The sequence below is a fragment of the Leptosomus discolor genome, chromosome 3 (assembly GCF_034619465.1).
Source record: "Leptosomus discolor isolate bLepDis1 chromosome 3, bLepDis1.hap2, whole genome shotgun sequence".
Lineage (NCBI taxonomy): Eukaryota > Metazoa > Chordata > Aves > Leptosomiformes > Leptosomidae > Leptosomus > Leptosomus discolor.
In genome coordinates this window covers 1,944,922-1,964,503 of record NC_141393.1, presented here as the reverse complement: position 1 = coordinate 1,964,503, position 19,582 = coordinate 1,944,922, and the positions used below count along the sequence as shown (strand labels likewise).

Below are 19,582 nucleotides of genomic sequence, written 5' to 3'. Positions count from 1 at the left end.
GGAGACCACGGGCGTGGCTGCCAAAACTCAGTGCAGCTCAGACCTACCCGCAGAGTTGGCGGGTGATGTTTGTGCGTGGCACCTCTTCATCTCAAAAGTGCTTTACAGTAAGTGCGGAGTTTTTCCCAGCCGGCTCTCTGCAGAGCGCGCAGGCTGCGAGGGTGGCACCAGTGGGTCCCTGCTTCTCCTCGGTCCTGGGGAGGGAGGGGAGAGACAAATTTGGGGGCCACGACTTGCCTGTGCAGAGGCAGGGGCAGCTGTTGCGGGCTGAGACACTACTTCCTTCGTGATGTCTTGGCAGATAAAAAGTGTTGCCACGGTGTTGTTCAAGATTGATATTTTCAGAGATTGCAATTTTCATTTCACAAAATAGAAGGAATAGCGTTGCAGCCCATAAAAGATCATCAACGGAGTAGGTGCTGTTGGAAGACTGTGGATTATACCCGTTTCATGGCTTTTTAAAGCAGCTCATCATTATTCAACAATCCCATTCTTGCCACAGGTAGTCAAATAAAGCAAATAATGATTTGCAGGTATGTGGGAAAATTAATATCGCAGCTTTACTCCTAGGTTATTTCTTGTTTGTTTACTCATTTGAATATTTTTCACTTGCAAAAGTTTCACGTGTTTTAGCACAAATATTTAATCTTCTAAAACTCAGCGCTGCTGTGTGAGGCGCACTGCTTGTTCAGTGTTTTCAGAAAATTTATTGTCCTGTCAAGAAGCCAAACCAGGACAGAGGCATCAGCCAGGAAAATGTCAAGGAATGTCTGCAGCCAGCGGGTGCAACTTGGAAGTGGCATCAAAATCAAAGTTATCAAATTCCGGAGAGTGGTGACCAGGCTTCTGCGATTGTAAACCTGCAAACCACGCGCTAACGTGGGCTGTTGCAGCCAATGGGGAAAAAAAAAAAAAAAATAAAAATAAAAATTGCACTGAAATCTACTAACTCAAAATCCATCTAAAACTTAGATCTTGTTAAGTCTGAAATTTAGGTTCGCTGGAAAACTTCAGACTCCGTTGAAAGCTCAGTCTGGCGCATGCTGTCCTCTGCCTGGATGAAGCGTGAGAGTCCCGTCTCAGTCCTGTGGGCAAGGCGACGTGCAGGGCTTTGTGTGCCAGGCGTGAAGACCAGGTCGTGTCAAGTCTTTGGACTTCTTCGACGGTTGGACTTGATCTCAAAGGCCTTTTCCAACCTGAACGATTCTATGGTGGTTCGTGCCGGCGTTGCCTGCATCCAGGAGGGGAGATCGCCGCCTCCCTGCACTGAATGGAGCCAACCAGAATTACCCGCCGGCCGGTCTCTGTAATAACGGCCCTGAACGGTAGGATGTGGTTTGGGCTTGCAGCTCTGTCGGGAGCACACCCTGGTGCTTTGGGGGGGGTCGTGGCTCCCCCTCCTCTGAAACTCAGCTCTGCCAGATATCCCTCGGGAGGTGCGTCCTCCTGGATGTCGGAATGAGGCTGACAAATCGACGAGATGTCCTTTTCCTGGCTGGTTGTACCCTGTTAGAGCCTCTAGGATGTCAGGCAGGTTTCACATGACGTCGTGGTGTCAGTGCAGCTTCCCCGCCAGGCTGCTGCTATTTCAGTTTTCGTGTATTAAATGGAGTACGAAAAGCACCTAAAAAGGCACCTGCCGGCGATTTGTGCCTCGTGTGACCTTTCGCTGCTGTGAGCTCAGGCCTCCTCTTCCCCCTTCCCTCTCGCTCAATGCCATCCCCATGTGCCTGGTCTCAGATATCCTGTTTGAGAGTCCTGGAGCAGAAAAACGGCGAGTTTTTTTGCTGTGAGAATCTGTCGTTAGACCCACTCTGCAGAGGTGTTCAAGCATTCAGTAACAGAGAAAACCGCTCTTGGTTTTAACCGAAGTCAGTCGAAAACTAGTTAGGAACGGCTGAGCTTCAGCTGATCCTGGCTTTCTAAGAAGAAAATAGGAGTTTGGTGAAAAGGAAAATTATTTAAGGAAAGTCAGTTTTCCATTCGGAGGTGTTGAATACAGTTCTTGTTGGTCGCTAACAATGAAAACCGCTATGTAACGTTGATTTTACAGTGGGGGGGGGGAACCCAACGTAGTTGATAGGCACATCTTCATGCTTCTCTGGAAGGGGTTGATGCAGGAGCTTCCCTGTTTTCATACATTACTGCCCCCGTACAATTCTCCGTAACTGGCACCCTGTAGGAGCCTCGGAGAGACTGACTGCATCCCCTGAAACAGCATCTTGGGCTGAGCGTGGCTCATCCCCGACCTCGTTCACAGCGAGGAAACGCGTGGATGTGCTCCCTGCGCTTTGGGGGGGGAAGAGCTGAACAGTCCTCTCCGCCTCCAGAGCTGCTGGAAAGGCAATATTTGCATTTGCTCCGAGGCTCAGCTTATTTGTCAGTTAAAGCAACTTCTGTGAGCAGCACTAAGTACCTGCTGCAGAAGTTCAGCTTCATTGGGAGAAAAAGCTATTTGTTTCTTTAAGGAAAAAAAAAAAGCTAGAGAATAAAAATAGATTTTTATTTGTCTGACCCTTTGTACACGGAGAGGGTTGATAAATTTACTACTATAACCTAAAAATAAATAGATCCAATTACCTGGGCGGCTGCAATATAAACCTCAGCTTCCTCCTCCTGGCTTGCAGAAGGTCGTGCGTGCTGAGGAAAGGCGCCTCTCTCATTCTGCTTTTTCCAGCGCAATTACTGCTTGTAAACTGAATTTGGCCACGCAGAGTATGGCCAGGCTCAGAGGAAAATATTTTTGCGCTCGTTAGTGCCGTCATATCTCGTTTGTTAGCACGGTAGCAGAGAGCTGCGGCCACGGCCGCGGCGGTGTCGTGCTGCGTGGGTGCCGGCGTGGTGCTCTGTGAAACGGGGTCCTGCCCCAAATCGTTGGCAGTGGGAGCGCAACCGAGGGGGAGGAGGGCGGGTGGAGGTGGGTGCCCGGGGAGATGGACCTGACAGCAAACCCGAAGTGCTGGCACGGCCGATGCAGGGCTCGGCGTACTCCCTGCCAAATTTGCAGCGTTTAAGTTATCTCTTTAATTTTCTGAGTTAGCTATTTAGTTTTCTAGGTTTGTTTGGGATTTCTTTTAAGTTTCAGTGTTGGTGATGTGGTTGTTTAAAAATATACCTTTTTTTTTTTTTTAATATTAGTCAGATTTGATTGTAGTGAAAATATACCTGGTACGCTTCTGTCAGAGGCAACAATCTTCCCTTTTCCTTTTTGTTTCCAAATAAAGCTTTAAAAGATATTTTTCAGTAGTCTCACGACAAGAAAAGGATCTCTGGAAATTGCTTCATGAGGATTTCTAGGGAAGAAGACAGGAACTGAACAAGAGCCTGGGCCAGATGCTCCGCTGGCATCCGTAGCCGTATCTCTGGTGAAACCCACTGGCGATTCGTGCCAGCCGGGCACCTGCCCTGAGTACCGCCGTGTGCCGTGCGTCAGAAACGGTTTTTAAGGACTGTTGGGAATGGAGTCATTTGTAGTGGGTGTGGATTTTAAAAACCCTGCCTATTAGGGTATTTTTCAAGTGCCAGTGGTATATTGTAAAAGCAACGGTTGATGAACACCGTGAAGATGGTGGATGTTCTTTCCTCCATTTGTTGGTCTAGGTGCTGCCTCTCCCAATTAGCTCTAATTATCAAAGGGGCGCTTCAGAAAGCCAGCTCGCTTACCACTGTTCTGCGTGACGGTAGCGGTCCTGTCGGTAGCCAGGAGCCCCGGAGGTCCCCAGCGGGACGTCCCCTCCCTCCCCGAGCGCTGCTCCTGCCTGGCCACGCCGAGGAGAGATGCCGAGGCTCGGGGGGGTGTCCCTTGGTCCCAAACGTTCAGAAAACTTGGGTGCTGTCACATCTGGCAAGCGAATTTCCATGCAGGTAGGGGTTCCCCTTGGCATGCCGTGGGCTGTTGGCTGTGCTCAGGGCTGGTTTGTGAACGCGCGGTTCTGGGTTGGTTTTGCGATTCTATTTTGATTTACGGGTAGATGTGCAAATGATTTTTTTTTTCTGTTTCTGGACGTAACGTTTTCATTTCACTGCAATAAATCCATTACCCAAGGTTGTAATAGCTGTATCTGAGCTCTGGCTGGAAAATTACTGTTGTCATTTTCATGGGGGTCACAATCGTTATGTGCTCGAGTTTCCTAAAGCTCTCTGGCCATCTTGTCTGGTCTTCTCTGTGTCCTGGACATCAGGCTTCACTCAGTCACCTCCACACCCAACCCAGTAGCTAAGAAAAACCCCAAGTTTGACTATAAAATTCCAGAACTACATAAATTCTGAAATGTGCCTTTTACAATCTGGTCAAACTCCTTTGGATTTTCTATCTGGTTAAAAGACCGAGCAGGATCTGTAAGGCAACCCTCTAAGAAGTTTTCCATTGCCTCAAAAGAGTATTTTCATGATTCTTTTTTTGCCTGACTCTTCGGCATTATTAGGATCTCTCTACTTCTTCACAAAATAGAGCCTATGATATAGTTTTTTTCATTTATTTAAGTATAGATGCTGTTGCCTTCCGCTGGCCTCTGTGGGAGCAAGGGCAAGATTATGTCCTGTAATCTCAGTTCTGCCACCAAACCTGAGTTACCTTTAAACCTTAGTTACCTTTAAACTGTAATGCTACTTCCCATTTATGGGGCTTATTATTATTTTTTAAAGTATGTGCTTATTTGATTTTTATTCCTCTGGAAGAACACAGTGTTCGTTTAGCTTCGGAAAGGTACAGACAGGCTGGGGTTGAGGTGCTCTTTTATCCAGCTGCTTCTGGACGTTGTTGGAGGCATTTTCATGGAGATCGTGCCCTGCCTGTGGGAAGGGGTAACAGCAGCAGTAAATCACTTGGGGCTTGTAAAGACTAAATAATTTACCTGTCTAGGCTGGCGCTGTGCTTCCACCGTTTTCATCTTTGGGTTTTTTATATGGCACCGAGAGAGGACTGACTCGCGTCGTCTTTGCAGTGCCCGAAGCAAAGGCAGCTCTCCAGCGGCTCCTAACAGAGCCGAGGGGCAGGCGGGGGTGCTTCTCCTTCCCCTGCCGCCTGGGGAGGGGGTCCTGGGCTTTGGGGAGGGGGGGGTTGGTGGATCCATCAGCGGAGGAGAGCTGGCGGGGTGGGTGGCTGCTGCGGGCAGAGCTGCCGCCCGCTCCCTGCCGCGCTGTTTGGCGCATCCTTTGCCATCGGGGGGGGGGGGGTTTGGCGGGCAGTTTGTTTTAGCAGAGCTGGATCGAGGTCCCAGCTTGAGTATTATGGTCCCAGTTCGAGTATTTGTACAAATCCCTTGGAAGGGAGCACTGCTGGAGCGGGTGTGCTCTCCAGCCCTTGCCGTCAGTCTGGCTCCTTCTCCACAGGAGCCAGGAAGCTGATTTGAATTTTTTTTTTTTTTTTTGGTGATGTTTTGTTTTCTGCTGCGTTAAAATAAACCGAGTCAGGACCTGGAAAGCTTCAAGTGCTGTTGCATTTAGTTTTCAATTGCATGTGAAAATAATCCTCCGAAGAGCTGGAGGTGCCCAGAAAGAACAGCTGGAGGATGGAGAGACATGGGAATAATGACTGCGGAGGGGTGGAAATCGTGTAAGGCTTTGCCAGCATCGTAATGAGTCCTGCAGTGCAGATGAATAGAGCGATCTCTCCCCAGCCTGTTTCAGCATCCAGCGATCTGCTGGAGGCTGTATTCCCACCGCCGGCGTTAACGGCCGCTCGTAGGCGTATCGCACCCGGCCGGGTCCGACTCTGCGCTGGCGTTAACCTCCAGAAGAAAAAAAACAGCAACGAGTTGTCCAAAGGGCTGCAGTGCGTTGTCCAAAGGGATAGTTCCTGGCGTTTGCCTTAAACCTGCCGCCCGGTGGCTGCGCTGGGTCTCTCCCTTTCAGTTGGCTCCGCACGTCGCCGGCTGTTGGCGCCGTCGGAGCTGTTTTCAGAGAAATACCCACAGCAGCTCCGCGATCTCCTTCCTGAAAGGCACCACTTGATTAGGCTCCATTAGATTGGACTTCGTTAGGAACCGGGGTTTCCATTGCAACTGATGAATTAATTACGTGCGTGGGCTTTATGACCGATTTGCTCAATATTGCGGGATTCTGCTGCAGCTGCCCTCGGCCAGATCCAGGTTTAAATCCCCAGCGATGCCCCGCAGCCTGCCCTACTGCCCGTGAAGGTGAGCGGCCCGTGTCTTCGGGAGCCCACCCCAACATCTGCCGGCATCCCAGGTGCTCTGCACTCAGCAGCTCTTCTTCCCCTCTATCTCCTGTCTTCAAATCCGTTCAAGAAGAACCCCCAGTCCACGCCTGTGCACCCCAATCCATGGGACTTTGGGGGTTTTTTTAAGAGCTTTTGCTAATATGCCTTGTCACAGTTTGAACAGGAAAAACAGAGCTTTACTGTCAAGCCTGCTGGCTGCCTGATCCGGGGGCTCCAGGAGCTCCGAGGAAGCCTGCAGAGCTGTGTATCAAACGAAAGCGCACAGACTTCCTTTCTTTTTAGGTTCAGAACAAATGGCATTGGAGGAAGGTAAACCCCGTTAAAACATTTGAGTAGACATTATGTATGTTATGTTGACTCGACTGATCTATGCAAGCACATATCAGACAGCAGACTTCCATGCATCGAGCTCTGATATATTTACATGTATATATATGAATGAATCATTTTTTTTGTTACAAAAGCACACAAACCCTCTTGCCAACAGCGTAATATGTAATACCTGCTTTGTAACCTGTAAAATACTCGCTGATGTGGCCTGGGAGACGAAGTGCTGCCTCTGCTGGAAGTTGAAGAAATGCCACACAATTTTCCTGAGAGTAATCTTCAGAGCCTGGGCGTGATATATCAGAGGCACAGGCGTAGACACAAAATAAAAAAAAAAAAAAAATAAAATTAACTGCCTAGCCCAAGCCTTCATTACCAGGCAGGATACAAATCCTAGCAAGTAACTTTCCCTCACAGGCAAACAAGCCCTCAATAACTTAAAAAAAAAAAAAAAAAGAGGAAAGGAAAGAAGAAAGGCTGCCTTTTTAAGCTAGAATGACTCTGACTTTCCACTGCACATCCCTCAGGCAATAAAATAATTTACAGTATGTTTCAATCAGATACTGGAAACAGAGCTTGCTTAAATCGTCTCGGCTTCGCTGGCATTTTAAATACGCGGTGGTTTAGCACCATTCCCTGAGTGGGAGTCCCACCTCCCGCATCCCCCAGTCCATCACGGGCTGGTCTGCAAGGCAGCAGTGTGGTCCCCTGCCCACCTAGACCCTCAGCCCCCTGATAAGATGGTGTCACCTCACCTGATTTGTCATTTACTGGTCTTTTTGTGGTGCAGATTCTACCCCAAGAGCGTTTGAAGGCTACTCCTTCTCTGTGGCTGGCATAGGTTGGTGCGAGAATAACGTTCCTGTTGGGTGAATCAAACAAAAAAACGGCCACAGATGCAACAGCAGCTGAAGCAGAGGCATCAGTTCTTCATATTTATTCCTCTTGCTAGGGCTGGGAGAAAAAAAACTAAATTTGCTTAGGCTAGAATGCAAATTGGAGAAAGCAAATCGGCAGGTGAAGTCTCTGCTCAAGGCCACGCAGTCAAAATACATTCACTGAATGGTACGTTTTCTCCTTAACAAATCTTAGAATAAAGACCTTGATAAGATCCAGACGGTGAAGAGCAGCTGTCTGGTTTAAAACAAACAAGCATCCTTGCTGTCATTTCTCTGGATAGCTGGGGAGCCTTCGTTTTCCCTTTTATAATCCTTAAGCCATGAATGTGCTTAGGCTAAAAAATTCATTAAACATTAATATAAAGCCTGTTTTAACTGCAGACTGTTTGCTTCCCAAAGATAATTGTTTAAGAGAATGAACTCTACTCCCTTTGCGGTTTTTCCATATATTTTTCAAAAACTAATACTAGAATTATGAAAGATAGGAATAAGTACAGCAAAGTAAATTAAATCAAATTGCTAAAGCCTTGGGGAAGAGCTAATGCAAATGAATTAACACATATAAGTTCCAAACAGCTACGGAATAAGTTTCCTTCTGAGCATCATCACTCTCAGAAGATGCCTGAGACACCAGCACCTTCACTAGCTGTGAAGTCACTATCTTGTAAAAACAAAAACCAGAAAAATAAACTGTTAGCTCTGGCTGCTGTCGTATATTGTAGGTTTTATCATCCCGTTCCTTTTCCATTAAAGTTATTACCTGCAAAAGCGTCACTCTGAAATGAGCAACCAAAGTTAAATTCCTTTTTCTGACACTGGGTATCATCTGCTCAGGGATGGATGGAAATTCTGTTTTTTAAAGACTATTTTGACCTTAAAGGCAGGGGAAACTTCCATTTAAGCGCTATTTATGAGGCTAAAGTATCTCACGAGTAAATAAACCAGGGGAAGAGGAAAGAGGGGACTGAATACCAATATGTGCTAAGAGTCATTAAAGCAGAGCTGCCATGGAGAGGTGAGCAGCGGGTCGGTGTTCGCTGAATATGGTGCCTCAAATGGAAACAGCAAAACAAACGAAAGAAGAGGAGATTATTACAAATTGTAGACAAGTTTGGGATGTTCAAACATTAAATGGGCTTGTAAGTAACAGGAGAAAGTGTTAGGAAAATCCTCCATTAACAGCTATTTAACAGGTCACACACACAGCTTCCCTGTCCCGAAGCTCTCCAGTGCCCTCTGTGCTCGCCCTCTCCTCCAGGCACTCAGGACCAGTGGGGAGGGTGCTGGGCCAGGAGGGTCTCCAGTCAGATGCTCTTTGAGCATCCTTGTGTTGTATTAGCTTATCGGCTAAGCTGTGTCCGGCTCAAAGTTGGTGATAATTTTGCCTGGATTTAAAAGTTTATTGTGGTGCTGGCTGTGAGGGTGAAGGCAATGGGGCTGAAGAGGTGATGGGTGCGGAGTTGTCACAGCTGAAATGAAGACCTGGAGGCTGACTTCTCAGGGCAGAGACATGGCTGGATGATGGTAAATATTAGTGAACTTTATTAGTAATTTCTCTGATATCCATTTGATATGATTTAGAAGGTATTTGGAAAGTATGAACAATTGTAAGACGGGGTGGTTAGAGGAAAATCCGAGAATCTGTGGAAGGCAGATCAGGCTCGCCTAGCTAAACAGCTCTCCCTTAGAAGAAAGCTGAGATCTGGCACATTTTCTTTCCCAAGAACAACTTTTATCTTTAAGCGAACAATTCCCTGCAAAGCTACTGCCTTGGGAAACTATTAGTGAAGCAGAATAAGGTGGAGAAATTGTACGGTGAGGGCAGATGAAGACACTGTTGGGTTGTGTCAAAAGGGCAGACATCAGGCTGGAGAGAGAGACTAGTGGAATTTCTTACGAATTTATCTTCTTTCGTATTTTTTATTCTGTATCTGGGCACAAAGAATAGTCACGCTGTGAGGAAATTTTCTGATGACACAAAATTGGGGGGATATTATCAATGGAAAGAAGGCTTGCGGTATGGAGGATTTAGGGTTTCTGGTCTTTATTGGCAGTTGTCTGGGGCTGTGCTGCAGCCTGTGTGCCAGTTAAGAATCTGGCTTCAAAACTGCACAAAGCCGTGTGATATTTAATCTACAAAGAGGAAAGGTCAGGCTGGAATTGGTGGGGTTTTGAATCGGTACTTTCCACACCATCCCTTCTTCATCCGTCACTTTTGGGGGGGGGAATCTCGGTCAGGGGCAATTGTCCTCAGAGTTAATATCCACCATTCCGTCATGCTGTCCCGCTGAGCCCTGTATCCCGCCTCTGAGGCTGTTCACCACTTCTGCCTCCCTGCTCACCTGGCTGCCAAATCGTGGTAGTCCTCTCCCAGTAGAACCAAACTGGGATCGTGGTACAAGATAAATGGTGGTTATTGCAATGAGCTACAAAAGCAAGGGCTGGATGTCCTGAGCTCTAACCAGTGTTGTCTTAGTATGGCAGTCTCCAAATTTTACCTTAATTCCAAGTACTCTGTGTTTAGCTGGATTCTTGTCTAACTAGGAGATGGCGAGCAGCAGTACATGTGTAGGTATGGTTCCTCATTTACAGGAGCTGAGGGAGTCTGTTTACAGCCTCCATTGTGTAGGGGATGAAATATCGAGAGTCTGAAGGTTGTTGGTGTCTGGGATGGAGATACCAACCGATGGAGGACCAGAGGAAAAGATGCTCTTGGAGAGACAGTGGTAAAAGAGAGCGTGGTGTGGACTCTGTGAAGATTGTTCTCGCACAGATCTCGTCAGGGATGGTATATTTTTATGTTTTAGGTCTGTAAGACAGTTCTTTTAATATGGATATGAAGATTTCATGTACTTACTGGCACGGGAGGCTTTCAGGATTTTTTCTTTCTCATGGGTTAAAAAATGAGCTCTGCTTTTTAAAGAGCCGGAATGTCTCGTCACTCACCGTTTTGCATCCGATTGCAAACGCATCCACGTTTTCCATGCACGTTACCTGATCTAAATAGCTGTGCTGACAAGAGCTGAGTGCCGACGTTGTTCTGTCCAGGTTGCCCTTATTCTTTTGCCACGATTAAGTTCTCAAAAGGCAAATGGGATGGTGAAGTCAGGTATTTGCATGCACTGTATGTTGGCTATATTTTATTTATTTTGTATTTTGCCGGAATCAGAAGTCTGTCAGAGTTCGTAGCTGCAAATCTAAATTATTTAAAATGCAGTTTAATTCAAGTTACGGGAAAATGGCCCGTTCTGTGCTTACTGGAATATCAAAACTACCACCTGAGTGGATAGGAAAGATTACCGTGTGATGATATATTTGTTGAAGCCTGAAGGCAGCTGCCAGGGCAGGGTGTGGAGGGGTGTCTGTGCGACTTCATCGATCCGTCTTCTGCCACTGCGAAGTTAGGTCCCCTCTGAACACAGGATCGCTGCGTCAGCTCTGTCCCAGGGTTGTTGCTGCCTTGTGCACTTTATCTACACCGAGTCCAGGCTTTTATCTCTTTTTTTTTTTTTTTTTTTTCCCCTTTCCTCTTCCAGAAAGTCCCATGTGTCGGAGGCTGTGGTTGCTCTGGGAGGGAGGCTTGGGAGGGCTGAGCCTCTTGGGCTGCGCGGGCACGGGACCTGCTGCTGCATCTTGAGGGAAGGCGTTGGTGAAGCAGCGCCGGGTCCCAAGTACTCACCAGGAAAGCTCGATGCGATGCTTTGGGCGCGTTCCTTTCTGTTGCCAGCCGGTCGGTGGCTGTCGGGGTTGTATACTCACCGCTGTTGAGGTCCCCTCTCGTGGATGCTGGGTCACGCTGCGGTGCTCTGGCCTTTCAGCGGTGGTGAGCTCCGTCTCTCGCACTAACTCGCTCACGAAGCTCCCACTCTCTCGTCTCCCGCAGACCCCCCCGCCGTGGAGCCCACCTTCCTGGAGATCCGTCAAGGCCAAGGCCGGAGCATCACCATGAGCTGCCGGGTCCTGAGGGCATATCCCACCCGGGTCCTCACCTACGAGTGGCGCCTGGGCAGCAAGCTGCTGCGCACCGGCCAGTTCGACGTGCAGGACTCCACCGAGTACACGGTCAGCAGCCTCTCCCGCGACAGCTACGGCATCTACAACTGCAACATCATCAACGAAGCGGGCGCCGGGCGGTGCAGCTTCCTCGTCACAGGTAGGCTCGGCGGCGTCTTGGCGCGCCGAGACGATGGACTGAGCGTGCCGCGGGCTCGCGGGTCGTTGGGTGGCGCTGCTCTGGCTTCAGCTGATGGGTTGCCAAAGAGATATGTCCCTCAAAGTAGGACCGAGGCTGAAGGCCTCTGGTTTGGGTTCTGGGGAGGTTGGTAGCGAGATAAGAGATGGAGCTTATTTCAGTGGTTTGAAGAGAAAGATTATTATGTGCGAAATGTAAATATCCCTTCTCTGCAGGCATCTGTACGCTTTTGAGAGAGGCCTGAGAGAGTCATCAAGCGGCAAATTTCTTCTGTTTGAAGTTTGCCATAAGGCTTGAATGTCCTCTTCTCTTTTGGTACGCTTAGCGAGCTCGGAGACCGGGGTGGGCAGACGCTAGTCTCGAGCAGCTTCGAGCTACCTGAGTACAGAGGGGTAGTGAAATTTGTTCCTTTTCTCAAAAAGCAAAGGACTTTGAAGTTCGTACACAAGATCACAGAGTCAGAGAGGATGTGCAACCCCTGCCGTGATCTGCCCGTGTGGTGTGATTAATGCACTGGATTGAGACAAACTTTCTATGTCTTTTATCTTTATTATCTTGGATCAGAGCGTTAAACTGGGTGTTTAGGCATGCGAGTCTTGATTCTTCCTCTATTGGAAATCAGTTAGTGTGACTCGAAAACTCAGCTGCCTGATCCTGCAACGCCCCGTGCCTGCAGCAGATGTTGTGCCCAAGCTGAGGTCCTCTGGTCTCTGGAGTCGCATCAGCTGTAGGTTCCCCATCCCTCCAGGCGGGTTGTCCAGGGCACTTTTTAGAATTACTGGAGGGCAAAAAGCGTCTCTGTGAAGTGAACCATCTCCTCCCAAGGTCTGCGGTGGGGCGGGAGCCCCCTGTTCCTCGGCACCAGCTGTAAGGGGTGTCCGACCGCTGCTCCGTGTGAGCTCGCTCTGGAGGTCAGCACGAGCAGCCCCCAGCTCCCTAAAGATGTCAGAGCAGAAACAAGAAACTCAGAATATGTAGAGCAGATCCCCCATCGTAGCTGGGATTTTATTCCTCCTTTACCAACTTGGCCCCAGCTACAATTAGATCTAAACAAGGTTTTTCTTGTGGAGTTGCTGGCAGCGCGGCAGCTCTCTGAACCCTGCCGTTGTTTGGGGAAATGGGTGTTATTATCCGCTTCCCTGCTGCCAGCATGGATGTGATGGAAGAGCTGCAGAGCACCTCTCAGGGACCCAGTTCTGCACAAGTCCTGGGTATCAGGGTAGACCTTCCATACGCATCTGTCCTGGGAATAAAGGCAACAACTCGGTTCAGCTCCCCGGTGTTTTTCAGTGAAATTTGCTTTTATAGGAAAAAACGTGGGCCTGCTTTTGTGTGGATACTTTTTTTTTCCCCCCTCTCTTTTGGACTGAGCTGAATGGCATCTTGTTGGCGGGGATTTCTTGGGGCCGGTGGCACTCGGCACGAACGTGGTGGGCACACAGCGAGCGCCCCAGTGACTGATGGCTCTGCTTCCTTCGAAATGTGATCAAGCCTCTGGCTGAGTTGCCATTCAGAGCCTGCGTGGGGGTGTTTTCGCAGCCACCGACTTCTTCAGCCCTTTGGAGTTTAATCCAAAAGGTGGCTCCGAAGGAAACGAGAGAAACAGCCCTTTTTCCCCAAATGAGTAAATGCGGTTCAGTTTACTATTCATCACACTTTGGGAACCTATTCGAAAGGCAATAATTTTACCAAGACTGGGGCACTCGGAGTGGCTTTCTGTGATTTATTGCCATGCCAAAGCAAGCCACGTAACTGAAAATTAGTAGTAAAATGGTTTTATGATCTATTCTGTCTCGCATCCCTCTGTGTGCTTTGCTCATTTTTAGTTTATACCATTATGCGAATTTATGTCGTGTGGTTGGGTTAAGGACGCTGAAAGTAACGCTTTGACTTTCCTGCTTTCCTCAGTCTTTTAAGGTTAAAACTGACATGTTTTGTAAACACATTCTTTGAGACGTGGAGTTGAAATGGCTCTCAGGAAAGAGCAGCAGCTCTGTTCTGGTCCCAAGTCTCATCAGGACAGATGAAGTTAAAGCACTGGGGAGCTGAAAATGTGTAGAAGAAAAATGACAAAGTGGTTAAAAAGGAGGCTTGCATTTCACTGGGAATGTGACTACAGAAACGAAATGGGTCACTTCCTAAACACACGCATGGAGAGAAAAGCCAAATAAATAACTCAGTGGCAGGAATCTGGCGATAGTGGAGAGCATTTCATTTGGGTGGAATAACAGGGGTTGTTGTAGCCCATTTTTAGTTGGTTTTCTTTCCAGGTTTACATGTAGCAGTGGTGTGCTGCAATGCTCACGTTGCAGGGACTGCAGAGAAGCATTGGTATGCCAAGAGAAAGGTTTTCAGTACAGTATTAAAAGCAGCCTGGATGAAAAGATTTATAGTGGCCCTAGAGTTTGCAAAACCTGTTTTTACTGCGTTTGTATGTTGAGCCAAATGAAAGCAGAATAAATCACATGTGGAAAAGGGGGTTAATTTATATCAGGTGGACCAATCTGAGGCAGGTTTAACCTGCTACTGTCTTAGAAATAAATAAGAACACACAAGAAAAATTGTATTTGTGGGAAAGCGAAGTTGAGTTTGCGCAACTCAGAGCTTCGCTATCGATATATTTCACTCAGTGGTCGATAGCGCGTCTCATACCCAAAGAGCAAGAAGAAGTACACTTCAGGCGGTGTGTTGTTAAAACCCTGCCAAGGCTGGAAGTAAATAGAAAAAGAAAAACAAAACAAAAAAAAAACCAGATGCAGAAAATGTCATGAATGGCACTGGCCGTGGAGAAGCCTCCGAGCAGGTGGGGGAAGGATTTGAGTGCTGGAGAAAGAGGCTGGGTAAGCGTGGGGTGGGTCCCCCTCCCTGGGTTGTATCCTGGCTCCTGCCAGCCCCGGTCACCCCAGGGACACCTTTTTCACAGCGACTTGGCCTTCCTCGAGGCAGGGGGGGTTGAAGGCTGCGTTTTCCAGGTTCCCAGCGTGCAAGAGAGGGATCAAGCCGGCCCTCGCGTTGCTGTCAGAAGGGCTGGTGCTACAGTGGGGGTTGTTCCGCGGTATTCTGCACACCTGGGGAGCTATTTAGGATTAAGATTACCCGTCGTTGAGGTTACCTGACAAGGCTTGGCATAACGCTGCGTCGCTGGCGGCTTATAGCTTTGGCAGGCTTTAACCGCTTGGGCTGAAATTTGCTGTGCTGGTGGCTGCCTCGGGCTGAATTGTTCACCAAAGTTGCTGTCCAAAGAGGATTTTTTAGGGAAAGGAAACCATACTTCATTTCATCCACGTGAAATTCGTGCCGCTGCTTAATCGGTATGTTTGAAAGGGGCGGACACACCTCCTTGCGTGATTGCTTCCCTCAGTCGCGTTGTGAAATCTCTCTGCCCATCGTGTATGACAATTCTATATGTCATTTGTGAGATACTATTTAAATTACTAATCACACTGGGTAGTACTAAACAAAGCTACTAATGGCATTATATTGGTGTATTTACTTTTACCAGCTAACTTCTGATCCCACCATTGAGTGAAGACGGCTTTGAATATTGATGTTGCGTTGTTCGGTGTTGTGGAATCTTTTCACCATGAGATATTGCATTAATTAACAAGCCAGTCCTTAATTATTTACTTACCCAGTCTTGCGTCACGCTTTCAGTGCTTCTGGCCAGGAGCAACATCAAGCCAATCAGCTCGTAATTAAGTAGGTTATAATTGGTAGCTACCAGCATGACCAGAGCTTTCCCTTCCCGTGGAGCTTCACTGGTGTTACTGGATTAAAGTCAGAGCAGAGCGAGCCCGGGGGCACGCACGTACCGCCCGTGTCTGCTGGCTGGCTGGGGGTCTCCACTCAGTCTGCCCAAGGGTCTCCCATCTCCTGCCTTCCTTTCTCCCGTGCCTTAGGAAATTGGGATCTGAGGAGCTGGACACGGAGTCATCCCTTCGGTGTGATCCCAGCATCCATCCGTGGTGGGAGCGATGCGATTCCTCGTGTAGCCTTGCAGGAGCAACCTCGCTGGAAACCCGTGCAGCAATTTCTGCCTCAGTGTTTCTTCTTCCCCCTCGGCGCCACGTCGCTGTGGTCCGGGCAGCATCGAGCTGAAGTCGTGTCAGAATTCCGCCCAGCCTTTGGGGAAAGCCGGGATGCTTTTGCCACAAGGGCATCGCCTTGAAATAAATCGCAGCCGCTTGAAATCGCAGGGTATCGGGTCCTTCTCCATGGCCCTGTTAGCTGAATGAAACGGTTTTCTGCCATTTAAAGTTTTATAGCTTCGTTAATCCTTTTTTTATTAGGGAAGGCCTTTTGCACTGAACTGAGGGACAGAAGTGTATGTTATTTGTAGCTTCCCATGTCAATGTTTTTCTTATAAACTCAATGGGATTCATGTAAAGCAACAAGCAAAAATCCTGTTTTAGAAAACTTGTTTGGAAGCAGATTCATTGTACTCTTTTTTACCTGCACAATCCCAAAATGTCAGGATTTTGCCAGTAAACTGTTTTCACTCTACGACAGGTTTTTTTTTTTGTCAGTGTGAAGACAACTTCCCAAGCGAATAATTCAGTGCAGTGTTCAGGAACTGAGCTGGGGCGTGTGTTGGCTGGAAGACACGACAATGCCTCTAATATCAGTTCTGTTCCTCGCTGCATGGTTGCCCCTCGGGGAGTGATTGTCCAGGGTCCAGACTGGTGGAGGGACATGCGGGAGCTGTGTGTTGTATTTCTTTTTACAGCTGCTTCAAATTCAGCAGTTTTCCTCTCTCCATTTTCCAGGAACCTCTAGCTGTTGTGCCAGACACCGGTCTCGTTGTGGCTGGGTAGTCCCTAGCAGTGGCCAGGGGATGCTGGGCCTTACTGAACCCTTGCTCGCGATAGTTACTTGGGTTTTTTTTCTGAAACCATTTGTTCCTCCTCGTTGTTCTAGCCGATAACTGCTAGCAGTTGTTTTGGGCTTTGGGTTATTTGTGTGAGTTTCAGTTGACTGGTTTGGGTTTTTTTTTTGGTAATAGCTCTCTGATAAGTACAATGCTATGGACACATCAGGAAAGCTCATTGGCAAGTGAAATAGTAGGGATCAAGAATAATCTACCTATCTAAAATACTTCAGAAGAACAGCCTTCCTAAACTACTTCTTTTGCTGAGAAAGGTTGGACCAGATGATCCCTGAGGTCCTTTCTAACCTGGTATTCCGTGATTCTGCCATTCTGGCATTCTGTGATTAACTGGTGAGTTGAAAATGATTATTCACTTTGATTTTTCTCAACAAGATGTATGCCAGCACAATTCAAATGAATATCTTGCTATGTTTTAAAGCTATAAGAGACCATCCTGTCTTTCCTGTGGCACAAGCTCTTCACACACTCTCGGTTTTAAGGGGGCTTGTCTAGGGAACTCAGTAATCATAGCTATGGGGCAAAACCAGGTCCCTGGCGGAAGTACCAAAAAGTCAGATTTTTGACCCATTTCAGGCGTGTGCCTCAAATGCTCGTTTTGTGTGCCACTTCATGCTCATTTCTAGACAAAACTAGAACCCAGAGCTGAAGCAACCACAGCCTGACCATTCCTCCTAACACCGCCGCGTTCATCAGTCAGTGCCGTACCACTGCGGTCCTCCCCCCGCTGAAAGCACAGCTTCTGCCCAACTGCCCTATGAGCCTCAAACGCGTGCAAGTGGGGAGTAATAATATGATTTTATGCTCTAATTCTTTGTCTGGAGAGCCTTCCAGTAATCCTGCTGTTATTTTACCCAAGGTATGAACCTTGCTAGCGTAGCCTCCGGTCGGTGGTCAAACCCTTACCTACCCCTGTTGGAGGGCGGTGGCTGTGCTCCTCTAGTCCAGGCTCTGCTGGCTGCTGCTGCTCCTTGACTCTTTCCATGGAGACTCCAGAGGAACTCACGGTGGCTTGGAAAACCTTTCCATGTGGAAAGGTTCGGTGTTGCCAAATGGGCCTCGTAGCTTCCCGAGCCGGGAGGTGACAGGATTCCTGCTCTGTTCCCTGCGTCCTCCAGGATGGATGCACCTACCCATGGCCAGAAACACCCAACCCACGTCAGCTGCTGCCTGGTCGTGACGGAAGGGAAGGCATCCACTCGAAATCTAATCAGGCTCAAGAATCAGATTTCAATGATTTCATATACTGAGGCCTGTCCCTCGCCCTCTCTCACTAACAGGAACATTTCCAGTTACGTTTTTCAGGCTTAAGCTGTGTTTTTCTCTCTCTCCTGCTGATGTCCTCGATAAATATACAGGGACATTGACTGCAGAGCTGGCCGCCCTGGGTCGATTAACACAATGAAAAATGAAAACCAGAAAAATAGTTTTCCTTTTTTCTCTTTCCGTTCCGCGCTGTGAAGTGTTTCTGTATTAGGGATGTTGAAGCCCGTTTGGTTGGGACAGAAATGTGTGCGGTTCAATTGGTCGTGTCCCTCTGGTTTTAAAAATCGGAGCGGAATGGTAAGTGACGGTCACAGGCGTGTTACTGGGGCAGGTGAGGGACAGCTGTTGATCTTTTAGGAAGCTAATGCAGGAAAGGCAAGCGCTGTGCTGGAAATACAGATATTTTCTTTTCATAGAATAAATCAGATATTCTGTCGTTGGTAGACACACTTCTGTTTCTCTTGCACACATTTCCCACAGTGGGAATTAAGGAATTATATTTGCTTTGTTCTTTTAAATATTTATCTTTTTCTTTTAATATGTAACATTTTTCCTCCGAACCGTTTACTGCCGATATTTTTGGCAGGGTGGAACCCTGGCTTGACTGAAGTCTAAAGAAAACTGATTCACTTTGGTGAATTCAAAATTTGTCGTTTAGCATCGGCACCAGAGGGCTTGAGGATTGGGGGATTATTTTTTTCCTAAATCAAAATCTTCCCCTTTTATGCTCTCTGCTTCTCTAATACTGCGATATCTCCCCAATGCCTTCGTGCATCCATCCTCCGCGTCCTCTCTGTTCGAGCAAGTCCCCGCACGTGTATGCGGGAGCCCCGCAGCAATGTGCTGGTGCCCGTTAGCTAGCGGACATTCATTTTTAATCTAAAGATCCTCTCTTCAGCGTTATTAGTCGTGTTTGGTTATTTCAGTTTTGGGTTTTTTTTTTTCTCTGCTGAGTTTGTTTTTTGTCATTTTTTCGTCTCGATGCAGAGCAAGGCTTGTCTTTGCAGGAAGGCGCCCCAGGGGCCGCTGCTGAAGGGCAGCACAAAGCAGCAGAGCGGGTCTTCGCCGGCGTTCTGCCACATTACAAGAAAATTCAATTTAGCCATTTTCTCCCTTAGAGTATTTGTTAGGCTCTTGATATCCTTTCCCTCCCTCTTAAGGCAAATTTAGTACTGGAGCAATGGGAGAGACGGAAGGGTGAAGAGGGGAGAGGGGCTGCGGGAGGTCGTCCTCTTGCCTCCCTGCGCTTGCCCGTCTCATCCTCTCCCTTCTCCCCACACAGCCCACGCTGGTTTCAGAGCGTGGGAAAAAAAAAAAAAGTCATATCTATGAGGCCAAAGAATGTCCACTCAAATATACCAACAACATACGCAAAAATCTCTTTTGAAGTAACTGACTTGGGCTGTCAGGTACTTGGGTGCTCCTGTCCTTCTGTTTTCCATCGCAGCTCTGTGCTCCGTCTGCTCCCCGCCCCCAAATCCTCTACTTTACCTTCTTTGACTGTTAGAGAAATTATTTATTTTTCTGATTCCTTATCCTGTCATAAAGGTGACTTTAAATAAAACAATTTTGTATTGCTGTTCGGCGTCCAAATCGTCTTGGAGCATGAGCACGTTGTCTGAGGACGTTTCTGAAACCAAAGTACTGCTTGGCCTCTCTGCCTGGATTTGTGCAGGTCGTTTGTGACTGACTGCTGGCTCTGGACCATGGAGCACTAACCTACTTATTGCTTTTAGATACTTCATCTGCCTCGAGATTAGCCATGACATTTTCCTGAACCGCTGAGGTACTTGTGGTAGCTTGGCCCTGGGTCGTTGAGCGGTGCGTTCCCG

The 19,582-nt window shown here is 47.9% G+C and overlaps 1 protein-coding gene across 1 annotated transcript in view; it reads left to right on the top strand.

Annotated features, from left to right (window-relative positions):
* MDGA2 (MAM domain containing glycosylphosphatidylinositol anchor 2) overlaps positions 1–19,582 on the top strand; it is a 244,782-nt gene that overhangs the window by 153,527 nt on the left and 71,673 nt on the right. Inside the window, exon 9 of the mRNA XM_086462047.1 lies at positions 11,291–11,560. Within this exon, the coding sequence (XP_086318173.1) occupies positions 11,291–11,560 (270 nt within the window). The remainder of the gene's footprint in view (positions 1–11,290; positions 11,561–19,582) is intronic.